We start from the raw sequence: 14,905 nt of genomic DNA on the forward strand, positions 1-14,905 counted from the left end.
TATTAATGCTGATTTTTGTTGTTTTGTTTTATGTACAGCCCTCAGACATATTTTGTGATATCAGGCTATGATAAACTTTGACTTGACTTGATAATGTATACCTAAACATACAAGATCTAGGTTTTGTTTTGTTTTTGTTTTTTTCAGCAGAAAATACTGAATGCCTGTACTGCATATTCAAATATTTTCACTGGATTTTCAGAATGTAAGTCAGCAAACAAATTGTTATTGGAGTTAATATTCACAAAATCCTTCACCACACATACAGACTTACCTACAACCAACTGTCTATTATTAAGTAAAGAGACAAAAACAAAGTTGAGAAGATAGATTATGTTTATGTTGCCAGAACCTTATTTTTAAGCCTTGAGTGGTGTGTTTGAGTCATTCTAGTCTTTTCATATGAGGTAATATTAGTTAGGTAGATGAAGACTGTGGAACACTTTCAGCTGTAGTAGACCATGCCTGATGTATACTGCTGAATTAATGAATTTAATGCCCAGTGGTATATTTAAACTGGTATGTCTTAGTGTTCTGCACTTCCTGTGATAGAATAGTTTCATTACTGCATCTTTTTCTTAAAGGAGTTCTAATATTTACATGATAGACTGTACCACAGTACATTCTATTGTCCAACTGTTTCTTACAATTTCTCATCACAGTGCGTTTACTATTACTTTCATTCCACTGATTTTACACACAAAGGTCAGTTTACTTGTCATGAGAGGTAGAACTCAGTCTGTAAAATTAGTTATAAAATGTCATCTGTGGATCTGAGGGAGGTTTCTGGAAAATAACTGATGTCGCCATCAAAATTATTTATTTCAGCTCAGCTTGAGACTTTAAATTATGAACAAAAAGCCTGCTGCAAGCTGGAGGCAAGGAGGTTAAAAGATGTGGACATTTACCAGGCATGCTAATGAGCTGCATCATGGGAAATGCTAGATCTAGCATTTTTGGAATTGGACCCACTCTAAGGACTAAAAGTCAAAATATGTTGCTCTTTTATTTTAAACATTTTTATTTATATGAAAGGGGTTTAAGTAAAACGAACTAGAAGGGCGGTAAAACTAGAATAATAAATTATTATTGTTTTGGACTAAACATTAAAATCTAGAATGGAAATAATAATTTTCTCACAATATATGTTTCATAAATGGAAACCTATTACTACTGTACTCTACTGTAATACTGTAATAATAAATAAAATAAATAAAAATAAATATAAGTCTCACAGAGGTTGACTTTTAAGTTTCCTTTGTGCTGTTACAGAGTAATACACTGAGTGCCTATATTGTTCTCAAGGTTTGTGTATGAGGAGAAGGCTCACAAGGGACATGTTTTTTTTTTCAGCGGTAATGCCATGTAACAACCCCCCACCCCCCCTCACCCCTTCGCCCCGTGCCCCCGTCGCCCCGCCGCCCTCTCTTGCCTTTGTTCTCATCACAAGCCTGGAGCAGATGGTGCTCTGCTTTGCTTGGCCGACAGTGACAGACAGGCGCTCACAGCCAATAGCCTGCTGGGGAATCAGCTGACTGGTCTGGACAGCGCCAGGTGTTTTTATCATTTTTCTTCTCTATCCGTAGGAAGAGGAGCAGGCGGCGGCAGCGGCAGCGGCAGAGCGGAGGAATTTCGGGGCGACAAAGCGGTCGGTGGTGGTGGTGGTGGTGGGTTGCAGCAGGTTGGAAGATCTCACTCTGCAGACCGCACCATGCCTGTCTCCGAGGCGCCCTGGGACTGATCGGATACACAAGCGACAAATCGCCGTAAACAGCCGCCAGCTGAAGCCACTGGGATACAGGAATATGTGCCATCACGCTCCTTGATGAGCCCGTTCACTTGGCACAACAACACTCATCTTATTTATTGCTGTGTATTGGCGCGTGTATCTGGATAAAGGACCTGTGCGCTTGGGAACATCGGACTGGAATGCCAACAAGGTGAGAGCCCTCAGGAAAGGAAAGGAAAGGAAAGGAAAGGAAAGGCAGGGTTTCCACCGCTGTAGTCTGTTAGTTTCTTTTTAAGCTGCATGTTCTGTGAGGAAAACATGTTTTTTTTTTTAATGATGCGATTGGCTCCCACACCATCTAAACCCTCAATTAAACGTCATGGCAGTAGATCAGTATTGTTTTCGTGTGTAAAATCATGCACACTTTGTGAATATCTTTCCATTCATAACACATTTCTCTGCAAGGGCGATGACTTGAGATATATTTAGGATGCAGACACACTCAAGGGCATTATGAATTTTTTTTTTTTTTTTGATAAATGCAGTCTGGCTCGAGCTCACTTCAGGCTTGCAATTTGATTCGAAACCATACCAGAACGATTAACCTTACAGCATATGGCATATAAGTAGTCTAATGCATCAACCCTGTCCAATGCGTCAAATGATATTCCACAGAAAACAAACTTTGATCTCGTTGCGGTACTTGCCGTGCCAGCAGGAGCTCCGTGCGGCGTGCGCAGCGTCGTTTAAATGTGATTTGCATATTAATGTTAAAGTATGTCGGCAGATGTCTCGATTCCTCCGTTCTCTAAGCAAGAAGGAAAAAAAAAAAGTCGCGGAGTCTTCCTCGGGGATAAAGACAAGGCCCTCTGTAAAAGATGTAGTGGTGAGAATGGGGTTGCATTGGCAGGGGGTCTATTGTGATTCACGAACGCTGCTTCTGTCGCTGCAGCTGTTGCGCTTTTGTGATGGGGACCGCTGACTTGCATCATTCAACTTTAGGGGAAAAGGGTACTGTAGAAAGGTTGAGGTGCTGGAAGGATTAATTGTGCATTTTTCTTATGGATATTTGCTTTGCCAGTTCAGTTTCTGCCCACAAGACTCTTTTAAAAACAAAGTGCTGAGAGGCATCTCTTCTCTGTGGACCTCTGGGTCAAATAAAAGTGAGTGTTGGTTCAGCGACTTTACAGTGTAACGACACATACGCAAAAAGCAAAGAGCTTAGTTTCATTATGTGTAATTGCTTCTTATATGACTTTCTTGAGGCCAAGCTGCTGTTGTTTTTCCTCTCCTGGACATTTCACATGTGTAGAAAAGCTCTTCAGTTCCTGCAAACTTTGTGTCGTGTCTCACTGAGGGCACATTTCTGAGCAAACAGAAGGCTATTTCTTTTTTCCTTTTTCCCCCAAGGGAGCATCCTGGCACTCTCTCTCACACACACACACCATACTTAGTACAGAAGTACACAAACACATGCATAAGCTGTCTACTTTTTTTTTAACATGATCATAAGAATCATGAGACTATGGTGTGACAAAAGCCTGTTTAAGGGAGTGTGTGTTGCAGGTGTCTGTGTGTGTGTGTGTGTGTGTGTGTGTTGGGGTTGTTAGGGGACAGCAGGGCTCATGGGAGGGGGTAGTAAAGCCCCCTCCCTCCGCACCCCCATCCACCAACAACAACAATTTAGGCCCCGAGGGTATAAGGACCTAAATGAGGGGGGGTGGGGGGTGGGTTATTGAGCTCAAAGCCTTTATTCCTATAAGAAGGACTAAGGCATCATTAACCCTTTGTCCTCTGTGGGCCACAGGTGTCACAGACAACAGACACAGTAGCAGCTCAATTCACCCTGCCCCTGACATTTTTCACTGCATGTGTTCATGTGTTGATGTGACACACAGACATTTCTCCAAGACAGACACCAGTGTTTAGTGTACTCTGAGCTCAGACTGACACACCTGTGTTGCTGTTTGGCTCTGGGTAACAGGGTTGTGTGTGGTGTGTGTGTGTGGTGTGTGTGTGTGTGTGTGTGTGTGTGTGTGTGTGTGTGTGGCTGGACAGCATGAGTCCTTTGTGGGCGGCCTTGCGTGGTCTAATCACCCTTTCCACCCAGTCAGGTGGTGGTGGGCAAGAAAGAGTAGTCTGGCCCAGCTGGGCAATCAAGCTGCTGTACAATCAATACCATGAGTGCTGCTGATGACAAAGAGGCTCAGTTGTCTCCAGGAAGGGGAAGACCTGACATAAGCAAGCACATATGTGTCTGTCTGTACACTGCTGCACTCACACTCTCTCATATATTCCAGCAGAACATGTGTGCATGTGCAGGTACACCCCTTTAAATGTGTCTACTTAGCATAGTTACCAAATTATCCATAGACTTATATTACGCAGATGTGGCATCATTGTTTCTACAGGGACAATTAAGCCTGTTCAAAAAAAAAGGACAAAAAAAAATGAATAAATATTTGAGGAGATCCAACAGGGAGTGTGCTATATTAAATCTTCAGAGGAAAGAAGTGGTGAACACGTTCTTGGAGGCGGAAGTGAGCACAAGCAAAGGAATCATGACAACTCATATCAGGCACAGTGAAGGGAAAAATCCTGATTCCCTCATCAGCATAGGACAAAAAATATTTTACATGACTATAATCTCTGAAGGAGATGTAACTGTGTCCACACTGTGCGTGCTGGAGTCTGATTGGATATTGGTTGTTTCCCAACAGGCTGTAATATATTTTTTTTCTATTTACTTTGGAGAATGGATACAGAGCAGGAGAGAATCAGGAAAGAGAGATTTGTGGATTTTCAGTTAAATAAATCCACATAAATTAGATGTTTTTTTTCATTTCTGGATACAATATTTTCCTCTTTGTTTCCTTGTCACTCATGTTCTGTCATGTAATTCAGGAGTATTTTTGATACCTCAGTTTTGCTCAGTTTGTGACAAGATGTGTTCATAGGCTCTCTGGGGTTGTTTATCTCACCTGCTCCACCTGTAATTTGTTTCCCCCTCATTTCTCTTTTTTTCAATCTTTCTTTATGTGTTCAGATGAATAAACTTAAGCTCAAGGGCAAAACCCAGGTCAGTGGGGTGAGGTCATATGTGACTCCCGAGAGAGCCCTAAAGCAAGACTCTGCTTATCCGGTTGAAATCACATTCTCATTTTCTCATGTCGCAATAAGTTCTTAACTCATTCAAGGGTGATCTTCCTCTATGATGAGTCTCCTCAGACAGACTCAGATTCAAATTTGAAAGCCTCTCATCACCACTTATCACAGACATGTTCCTATGGATCTTGTACATAAGAAATCTGTATGTGTGATTCCCCTTCTTCTAGTAAAAGGTCAAGAGCAACCTGGATGAGTGAAGTTAGCGTCATTATCAGTACATGTATTGGTACCATATCCTTTTTATAAGTAAAATAGGGATCAACTGTTGTAGTGCTGTCGATTAATGAGCAAACCTTCCATACTGCACCACCTACAGAGGTGTTCTGTCGCATCTTGGAGCTGTATGACATATGTAAATGCCGTGCGTCAGGATGCCAATTAACAAGTTGTATTTCAGTATCACTCTGTAAGTGACAGTTTCTATAATGGAAATGGCAGGGGTTTACTTGCAAAGCGTGAGTTTAAGCTGAGCATTTCAATGGCTGGAGTTGAAATGGCAGCTTATTATTTAGGCTCGTGTTACCTGTAGACAATCGTGCCACCAAAGAGTTTGTCAGCCTGGAAAGTAGGCCTTTTAATTAGGATCCACTGTAGTTTCAGGTAATAATAATCAGTTACTCTTCAGAATCCAAATCTATGCAGTATTACTGACTTTATCTCAGGAATAACAAGGCCTTACAGCATCTACATGAATGCAGTACATGTGGTACCTGCAGCCAGTATACAGCTTGAGCTGTAAGCAGTTAAAGTCCAAAGAGTAACCTTTCTGTCATAGATAGTTTCATTTGAATAGATACTTGTAGCCCAGTTCCCCAAAAACTGAAAACATGAAAAAATTCCCTTTTGTGTTAAAGAAATCTCATCCATTTAATTATCTTGTCGCCCCTCAGATTTACATTGGAGCCCCTTGAGGGGTCTGGACCCCTATTTGGAGCCACTGTGTTAAATGATTAACTGAATTACAGGGTAATTGAACTCATAAATATTGCTCAGACAAAACCATGTGTTCCAGTTGTTTTGGCCACACATATGAAGTCATCAGTTTGTAATCAGAGACTTCAATTAATATCACATACTCACAGTATGTTGTGAAAGTCAGCCTTTTCTACTATAAATATGGACATTAAACATTTGTTCAGTAAGAGCCCATCCATTGAATGCTGCAGCTGGCATTACATAAAGACTGTGATGCGGCAGGTGCAGGAGTCCCTCACAAAGGTTAATTAATGAATCAACATATGCCTAAACTTAATAATGAGATATCATCGTGGAAATATAATGGAAATCATCAGAGCATTGCATAAATAAATAGTCTAAAGAGTCTTTGGCACATAGGCTGTCATGAGGTGCAGCTGTTCTGCACAGTTGTCTGTTACGGCCCGCCCATGAAAATTAAATTGCTCATTCAGTTAATTTCCTTTGACACCATAAGGAAGTACAGCTTTACCATGAGATGAGCGTAATGCATTTCATCAAACCACAGGAAATGAACCATTAAAGGGCACTGCCAAGATCTGAAATAAGTGACAACCTCACATTAGCAGCAATAAGGTTATGTGCCATTGCTCTGATGGACTAGCTTAAAACCACCTTTTGCAATCAGTTTGGTAATCATTGACTTTGAATTTTTAATTAGCATCAATACACTTACAAACTACAGAGCCTGGCAGAGAAAATAATTCTGACAAAAGGGCTTTGTTAAGTTAGAATATTTTCAGTAACTTTTTATAACATGTAGACATTTCAGGTAGGACAAGTATGGAATGATTATGTGTATGAAAATGAATATTAGGTTAGTGTAGGTAGCAGATATAGTCAGGTGAACTGAAAGATTAAGTGGCTGAAAAGTAGATTGACTAATAAAGAAATAATTGTCCAACCTGATCTGACAGATGAGAAACCATTTGGTGATAAACACCTGTCCCACTTGTGAGTTCTGTGTCTTTGATTACTCCCCTTCTAACAAAGCAAAACATGGTGATCTATCATCCTACAACAGGTATTGATAAAAGTTGTCTGAGATGATAGAGTTTATGTCTGAAGTTGTTGGTATTCATTTCAAGTATTCCGTTCACAGGTTCAGAGGTGGCTGCGTTTAAAACCTCTGGGTTTTTCCGCTTCCTGCCTTCCTGCCTTTGGTGTTGTTGAGTACTCTTCCACCTGCTGTGAGTTTTTAAGCTTTCCTGTGGCTTTAGGATCACAATAGTCCTGTGAAGCCTGTGTCAGGATGTCCCAGACAGCTTTTAGTTGTTGTTGAGAAATCAACCAACAGGATGTTGACACTGATTTCGTTTCAGGCTTTTAAGTGCTCGTAGTTGCATCAGAACAATATTTTAAACATTTCAGCTAACCTACTTTTTACTTTGACAACTGTGTCAGATTTTTTGTGTGTCCAGTATTAAATGGGATCAGAAACTTCTTAATCTTGCATTGCATAAAGGGGAGGACAGACAAAGCTGACAGCATTTACTGTGGGGAGAATCTAAGATTAACCCCATTTGTGGTAAATAGAGGAGAAATGGCATATGAAGGAATCTGCCTTGGAATCTTGATGCAGAGTATATTTTAAAGCCATTTGTGGGAATATCTAATTAATTTACATGAGTTACACATTCAAGGGTAATGTGGAGTCCAGATTTTTTATATTTTTCCTTTTGCTTTTGCCTGTACAGACTAATCTGAACACTGAAATACACACTGTAAGTCAGAGTCAGAGTGAGAGTCAAAGGTGCACAATTTATTCACTATCTTTAGATTAAATCATACATTTTTCATTTGAATAGTGATTATATTCTGTTAATTCTTTACTTCTGGCAGCTGCCTTTGTGTTTGATTTAAAAGTCAGCTAAAAATGTCATCAATGAATATGCAATCACTTTATTAGTCCAGCCCTAAAAAAGACAACAAAAGAAGACTTAATTTTTGTTCTTGTCTTGAAAACTTGTCTTGAAATTTTTGCCATGGTTCTGTTTTAATTTTTCTGAGAGTAATGCCAGAAACAATCTATAAGTATTCTACATTTTTAATGCAGTAATGAAATAATTTTAAATATTGTAATCAGACAGAATATTTCATTGACAATATTTCATTTCATTGTCATTGAAAAAATTACAATCAAGCACTTAAACAATTATTTTTGTAATGAGATTACGGTACCGCATTAACATTCCTCTTGATCTGTGCTGTATATGTTGCTTTTAATTAAAGTGCTAGATGACCTGTTCCTTCCCTCTGGGTTTGTATCTAGTACGCTACCCCCAGCTAATCTCCACTTCAGTATCTCCATCCACTAATCCTGACTGGCGCAACAATCGTCACAATATACATTACTTTAGCTTAAAGACAAGATACTGTACTATCCCTGTTTCACCCGTGCTCCGCCCTGTCCCATAGGGCATCCCCAGTATAGGAGGAGCAGAGATGTGTTCCTGTCTCCTTGGTGCTGTTGCCAGGCAGTTTGCATTCAGATGAATTAGTCAGCTCTCTTGTTTGAAAGCCTCTTAAGTGCTATCTCCTTAAGCTAGTGTTGACCATAAAGCTGTGAGGTGGGGAAGGCTATGTTACTGTGGTGCTGCCGTACGGCACTACCCTGGGTAGGATGCCTCCTTTAGTAAATAGTAATGGGATCTGTTGCCGTAAGATACTGAAAGTGCACAGGCTTGTTAAGGAAGTGCTGGCATCCTAATTCTGTTGCTAAGAAATGGTGAGGGATAAAACTGTTGCATAGTTATAGTATGTCTGTTCAACTGTATATTGTATGCATGTGAACAGAATTATTGAGTGAGGCATATGTCTGATACAGAAGATAAAATGAAAGGAATAGGAATATGGAAGGCGTGGCTCACACAGCCATGCAAGCATCGCTGTGAAGCTGCACTAACAATGCACTAACAACTAACGATGCACATACTTATGACAATAATACTCATATGCTTATGTTTAGCAGGTATAATGTTTATAATTATTCACCATCTTACTTTAGCATGTTAACATGCTAATATTAGCTAATTAACACTAAACACAAACAGAATGTATTTGATTTTACAGGTCATAAGTCAGTCAGGATTAATAGTTTGGATATTTTAAAATATGCATACTTGTTGTCTTGGTGAGCGTTAGATGAGAATTATGATAACCATTCACATGTGCACATGCTTGTTCATCTACCATAGCATCTGAAGTTAACTAATTAACATGTTATATCTTGTTTGGTCACTTTGTACAAAAACTGAACCATGTGAAATGTAAAAAAGTAAAAATTGCATGAATAGATACAATTTATTTACTAATTTATTTATTGAACAAAAAATGCTAAGTGGTGGACTGACCATCAGAAATCATAAAATGATATAACTGTAACACCCATGGATCCACCCACAGTAAGGGATCCAAAATGTAGCACTGGCATTGATTAAAAGAAGCCTATTGTTTGCCAGACTAAATATTCTATCCTCCAAGTAATTGGAGTAAGTGTTACTGCCATATGGGCTAGCAGATGCCCATTGCACCTCTCAGGAGCTCTCATTCGTTAAACCAAGCCACTGCATGGGCTAAATCAGGGTCTCTTGTCCTCTCGCAACCCTCCTCTGCAATCCCTGTTTGTTGTCTTCTTAGAGTTAAAGAATGCTGCTCAAACTTTTGACAATCTTCTCTCTGTTTCTTTTGTACCCAGTCATCCTAGAAAAAGCCTAGGCCTGCTAAAAACTTTTTTTTTCATGTTTGCCCTAAATTCAGAATGCTGAAGACACTGCATTAAAAATTAAGATGTGCATCTTTTTTTGCTGTCTTTGAGGCATGGCACATACTAATATCTCATAGCGTTTAATGATGTTCGGAGAAGCTAATGATCAAGTCCTTATGGGCCTGTTGGATAGATGAAAGCCCTCAATGGAATTTGATCTGTTTCCAAGTAGTTCAGAGCAGTGTTTTGTGCATGCATTGTAATGAGCTGAACTTGCATTTTCTCAAAACTGTTGATGCTGCACATAACCCGCAGTCTCACAAGGATAGTGTGGAAGCAGTTGTTGTTCTTAGTCAATCTGTTGTCTTAAGTAATTGCTACATTTACAAGAAACATGGAAGATAATGTGATAATTCAATAATTGTTATATACAGCAAGAGCCTGTAGTCATGCAAGGCTCTGTGAGGCTGTACTCATTCTCAGTGGTTCTTCAAGCTAAAAACCTAACATCAGCATGCTAACATTCTCTGAATGACAGTGGTAACACACTGTGGTACACAAGTACAATGTATGCCCATAAATAAGCAATGATCACGATCATAGTTAATCATTTTCCTTTCACTAATTAGCACTGAACATAAAGTGTAGCTAAGGCTGATGGGAATGTCATTAATATTGCAGGTATTGAATCATAAGTCAACGTTTTGGACAAATGAAAATTTTGACCTGATGGTGGTGCTAAATTTCATGCCAATTCATCCAGTTATTGTTAAGAAAACAACAACCTAATGTTGGTGCTGGAAGAAAAATCAGGAAAGTGCCAAATTGAGTAGGATTCATCCTCCGTGAACCATGAATGTTTCATGGAAATCCATTTTATACTTGATGATGTATTCTGGACCAAAGTGGTGGACCAACCAACTGATAGACTGATATTGTCATCCTTAGAGCCATGCCACATTCAATGCTAAAAAGATAATCATGTACTATATACCCTTTTCACTGTAAACATGAGTGTAGACACAGTTTTCCGCATAATGACAGATGTTTTGTTTTTCTTTTCCAGATTATCCTGCAGCTCCAAGATCTTGCTGTAAAATTCTACCATTGGTTTCAACTCCTGACCATTTTACTGGACTGAAAGACTTAATTAGCGCAAAGTCTGGTTGATGACTGTAACACATCCTCCCTCAAAGTCATCTGACCCTCCTGTCCCTCCTCAGCATGGCTAGAAGGAGGTTAGACTGCTTTTTTCTGGGCCAGGTGCTTGCTGGCCTGATCCTGGTATCTATAGGACTATCCTTTGTCCAAAGCAATGAGTGCCCCCAGCTTTGTGTGTGTGAGATCCGACCCTGGTTTACTCCCCAGTCCACCTACAGAGAAGCCATCACTGTGGACTGCAACGACCTTCGCTTAACACGCATCCCGGGGAACCTCTCCAGTGACACTCAGGTTCTCCTTCTGCAGAGCAACTACATTGCCAGGACCAGTGAGGAGCTGGAGCAGCTCTTCAACCTGACTGAGCTGGACTTGTCCCAGAACAACTTCAGTAGTATTCGGGATGTTGGGCTTACCAATATGTCCCAGCTCACCACACTTCATCTGGAGGAGAACCAGATCACAGAAATGCCAGATTACTGTCTGCAGGATCTCAGCAATCTGCAGGAGCTCTATATCAACCACAATCAGATCAATACCATCTCGGCCAATGCCTTCTCTGGGCTCCACAACCTGCTCAGGCTTCACCTCAACTCAAACAAGCTCAAGACCATCAACAGCCAGTGGTTTGAATCTACACCCAATCTAGAGATCCTCATGATTGGGGAGAACCCTGTTGTTGGAATAATGAACTTTAATTTCAAGCCCCTGGGTAACCTGAGAAGCCTGGTTTTGGCTGGGATGGATTTGACAGACATCCCTGGAAATGCCTTTGTGGGACTTGACAATCTTGAGAGCCTCTCTTTCTATGACAATAAGCTGGTCCGAGTTCCTCAGAAGGCTCTTCAGAAGTTACCTAACCTCAAATTTTTGGATTTGAATAAAAACCCAGTGCACAAGATTCAGGAAGGAGACTTCAAGAACATGCTGAGGTTGAAGGAGCTGGGTATAAACAACATGGGAGAGCTGGTTTCGATTGATCGTTATGCTTTAGACAACCTTCCTGAGCTCACAAAACTGGAGGCTACAAACAACCCCAAGTTTTCCTTCATTAATGGTCAGGCCTTTCGTGATGTCCCAGCCTTGGAGAGTCTAATGCTGAACAACAATGCCCTGAACGCCCTCTATCAGTCCACAGTGGACTCCCTCCCAAACCTACGTGAGATCAGCATCCACAGCAACCCTCTTCGCTGTGATTGCGTCATCCAGTGGATGAGCTCCAACAAGACCACTGTTCGCTTTATGGAACCCCTATCCATGTTGTGTGCCATGCCAGCAGAGGTCAGGGGTATGCATGTGCGGGAGACGCTGCAGAAGAACTTAGCAAACCAGTGCTTGCCCATGATTTCTCACGACGCCTTCCCCAGCCACCTCAATTTGGACATTGACATGACTGTGGATTTGGACTGCAGAGCCATGTCTCAGCCTGAGCCTGAAATCTACTGGGTGACGCCAATGGGGAACAAGGTAATGATGGACACTCTATCTGACAAGTACAGCCTCAGCAATGATGGAACATTGAGAATTTCTCATATCCAAGTAGAGGATTCAGGCAGATATACCTGTGTGGCTCAGAACTCCGAAGGAGCTGACACTAGAGTGATAGCTATACGAGTAAACGGCACTCTGTTGGACAGCACTCAGCTTATGAAGATCTATGTCAAACAGACAGAATCTCACTCAATCCTGGTCTCCTGGAAAATAAACTCAAACATAATGACCTCTAACCTCAAGTGGTCATCTGCCACCATGAAAATAGACAACCCACATATTACTTACACTGCCAGGGTACCTGTGGATGTCCATGAGTACAACCTTACACATTTACAACCAGCAACTGAGTATGAAGTGTGTCTCACCGTCTCCAACATCCATCAACAAATGCAGAAGTCATGTGTGAATGTGACAACAAAGCAAGCAACCTTTGCTGTGGAAATATCTGACCAAGGGACCAACACTGCTCTTGCAGCAGTCATGGGAACAATGTTTGCAATCATCAGTCTGGCTTCTCTGGGTGTGTACATTGCTAAGAGGTGGAAAAGGAAAAACTATCACCATTCCCTGAAAAAGTACATGCAGAAAACCTCATCAATACCGCTAAATGAGTTGTACCCTCCACTTATCAATTTATGGGAGGCAGACAGTGAGAAGGAAAAAGATGGCTCCTCTGAGACCAAACCTAGCCAGGTGGACACCACACGCAGCTATTACATGTGGTGAAAGCTACGAACTATCCAGTGGGAGATACAGACACATGTTTCTTTGAGGAGCACAAATATACATATTTGCTTCATTGTGTAAAAGTACTGAGTCATTTTTTATTTCTTGTTTCCTTTTTTTTCTTCGGTTCTCTCAGACTTGCTCTTTGAAGTGAACAACGAACCAACATTTTCAGATCTTTAGTTTAGCACATTGCCTTTTTACCTCTCGCCCATTTTGACACACAATATGGCAGCTTTGTTTAGCTTCCTGGACTTAGTAGTCACTGTGCTTTATTTTTAGTACTTGTTTTGAAGAACACAGCATGAGCATTGTCACGGATTCAGCGTGTGTGAGCAAAGGAAAAGCTGAAATCCGACCCGTTTTTGACATGTTTTCTCTGGCAGAACTGTTAGAGACTGCAATCTTTCTTTCTCTTGTAAAACAGTTTCACTGTTGACTGTTGTGCACTGAAATATATATACTAATTTGTCTATCAACTGAAATATAAGCTGACAAAGTACGTTTAGACTTGATATACCTGTCTATTGAATAATGTTAGCAACTCTTCTGTAATGTTGTATCAGCTATGATTTAATTTACTTTTTGTACATTAAATAACAGTATGTTTAATTTAGACTTTAAGTTTGCAGAGCAACTACTGTAAACCAGCAATAGAAATATGAATGTTATAAACTAGGTAAATAGATGTAAGGCTTTTTAAATTTCTTAAATATTTCTTTTCTTATTTTGCTAGAATATGTCTACAATCACTGGTTTTGTTGTGGTTTCCACAGACAAACATGTTTATTGAGGAGCAAGTTAAATAAAAATCTTCTTTCCTCATATTTTTTAAACCATGATTTCAACACCAAGTGTCATTTTTATGAAATGGACATACAAGTTAATCATGTTAAACTGTGTATTTAATAAAAACACTTTGGAGAAACAGACATTTACAGATTGACAGTAAAGATTTAAAATCTAATCTAAATGGTTATTGCAGGGGAAAATCATCTCATATTAATCTCTTACATTAAGACATTAATTTTAGTGTGATGAGTGTAGCTGTAGGTGTTAGGTTACAACCTCTGTGGAGAGAGAGCGAGCATGTGACATGTAGACTGCAGTGTGTTTGCCTCTGCAAAGCAATTATCAAAGAAAAGTCCTAGTCCTAGTCCTGCTAGAATATAATTACTACACAATATCACAGCAAAATCAGTTAACCTATCGAGTTAAATTCAACACTCTGAAAGTGTCTATGTTTTTCCACATTACATAGTGTTAAAACTACACTTTTGAAAGTGTTAAATACTTCACACTATGTCAGAGTTGCAGCAACTCTCTTAATAGTTGAAATTTAACACCAGTCAACACAGGCCAGTGTTGAATTTATAAAACACTAGTGTGTAGTGTCAAAAGTTAACACTATCCATATATTCTTTTTTTAACACTAAATAGAGTTACTGCCATATTAACACTGTAGTGGATGTAAAATTGAACTCAATATTTAACTCTTTGTAGAGTTGATCTGGATTTTACAAACACCATCCATTATCTATACAGCTTATCTGTTAAGGGTCGCAAGGGGGCTGGAGGATCTCCCAGCTGTCATTGGGCAAGAGGTGGGGTACATCCCTGTACAGATTGCCAGTCCATCACAGGGCCAATACATAGAGACCACCAACTATTCACACCAATTGGGCAATTTAGAGTCACCAGTTAACCTGCATGTGTTTGGACTGTGGGAGGAAGTTGGAGAGAACAGGGAGAACATGCAAACTCCATACAGAAAAGCCCAGGGCTTGAACCCAGAACCTTCTTGTTGTGAGGCTGAGAGTGCTAACCACTGCACCACTGTGCCGCCTATTTTAAAAGCATCATAGGTCAATTTATAATCCCCATATCCACCCTGTTACACTACACAATATAATATTATTCCCTACTGCAATGAAGGAAGGAAACAAAAC

General features: G+C 40.2%; 1 protein-coding gene across 1 annotated transcript; it reads left to right on the forward strand.

The window, feature by feature from the left end:
- The first annotated feature begins 1,460 nt into the window (after positions 1–1,460).
- On the forward strand, positions 1,461–13,798 carry lrrn1 (leucine rich repeat neuronal 1). The gene is made up of 2 exons (XM_018699010.2): positions 1,461–1,940; positions 10,645–13,798. The coding sequence occupies exon 2, from the start codon at positions 10,803–10,805 to the stop codon at positions 12,954–12,956; it is 2,154 nt and encodes a 717-aa protein (XP_018554526.1). The 5' UTR covers positions 1,461–1,940; positions 10,645–10,802; the 3' UTR covers positions 12,957–13,798.
- Positions 13,799–14,905: the final 1,107 nt, after the last annotated feature.

Source organism: Lates calcarifer, linkage group LG12 (genome assembly GCF_001640805.2).
Source record: "Lates calcarifer isolate ASB-BC8 linkage group LG12, TLL_Latcal_v3, whole genome shotgun sequence".
NCBI classification, from domain to species: Eukaryota; Metazoa; Chordata; class Actinopteri; family Centropomidae; genus Lates; species Lates calcarifer.

Bases quoted from the DNA above. Each gene is read 5' to 3' on its own strand.
- lrrn1 (XM_018699010.2), top strand. From the start codon at position 10,803: ATGGCTAGAAGGAGGTTAGACTGCTTTTTTCTGGGCCAGGTGCTTGCT.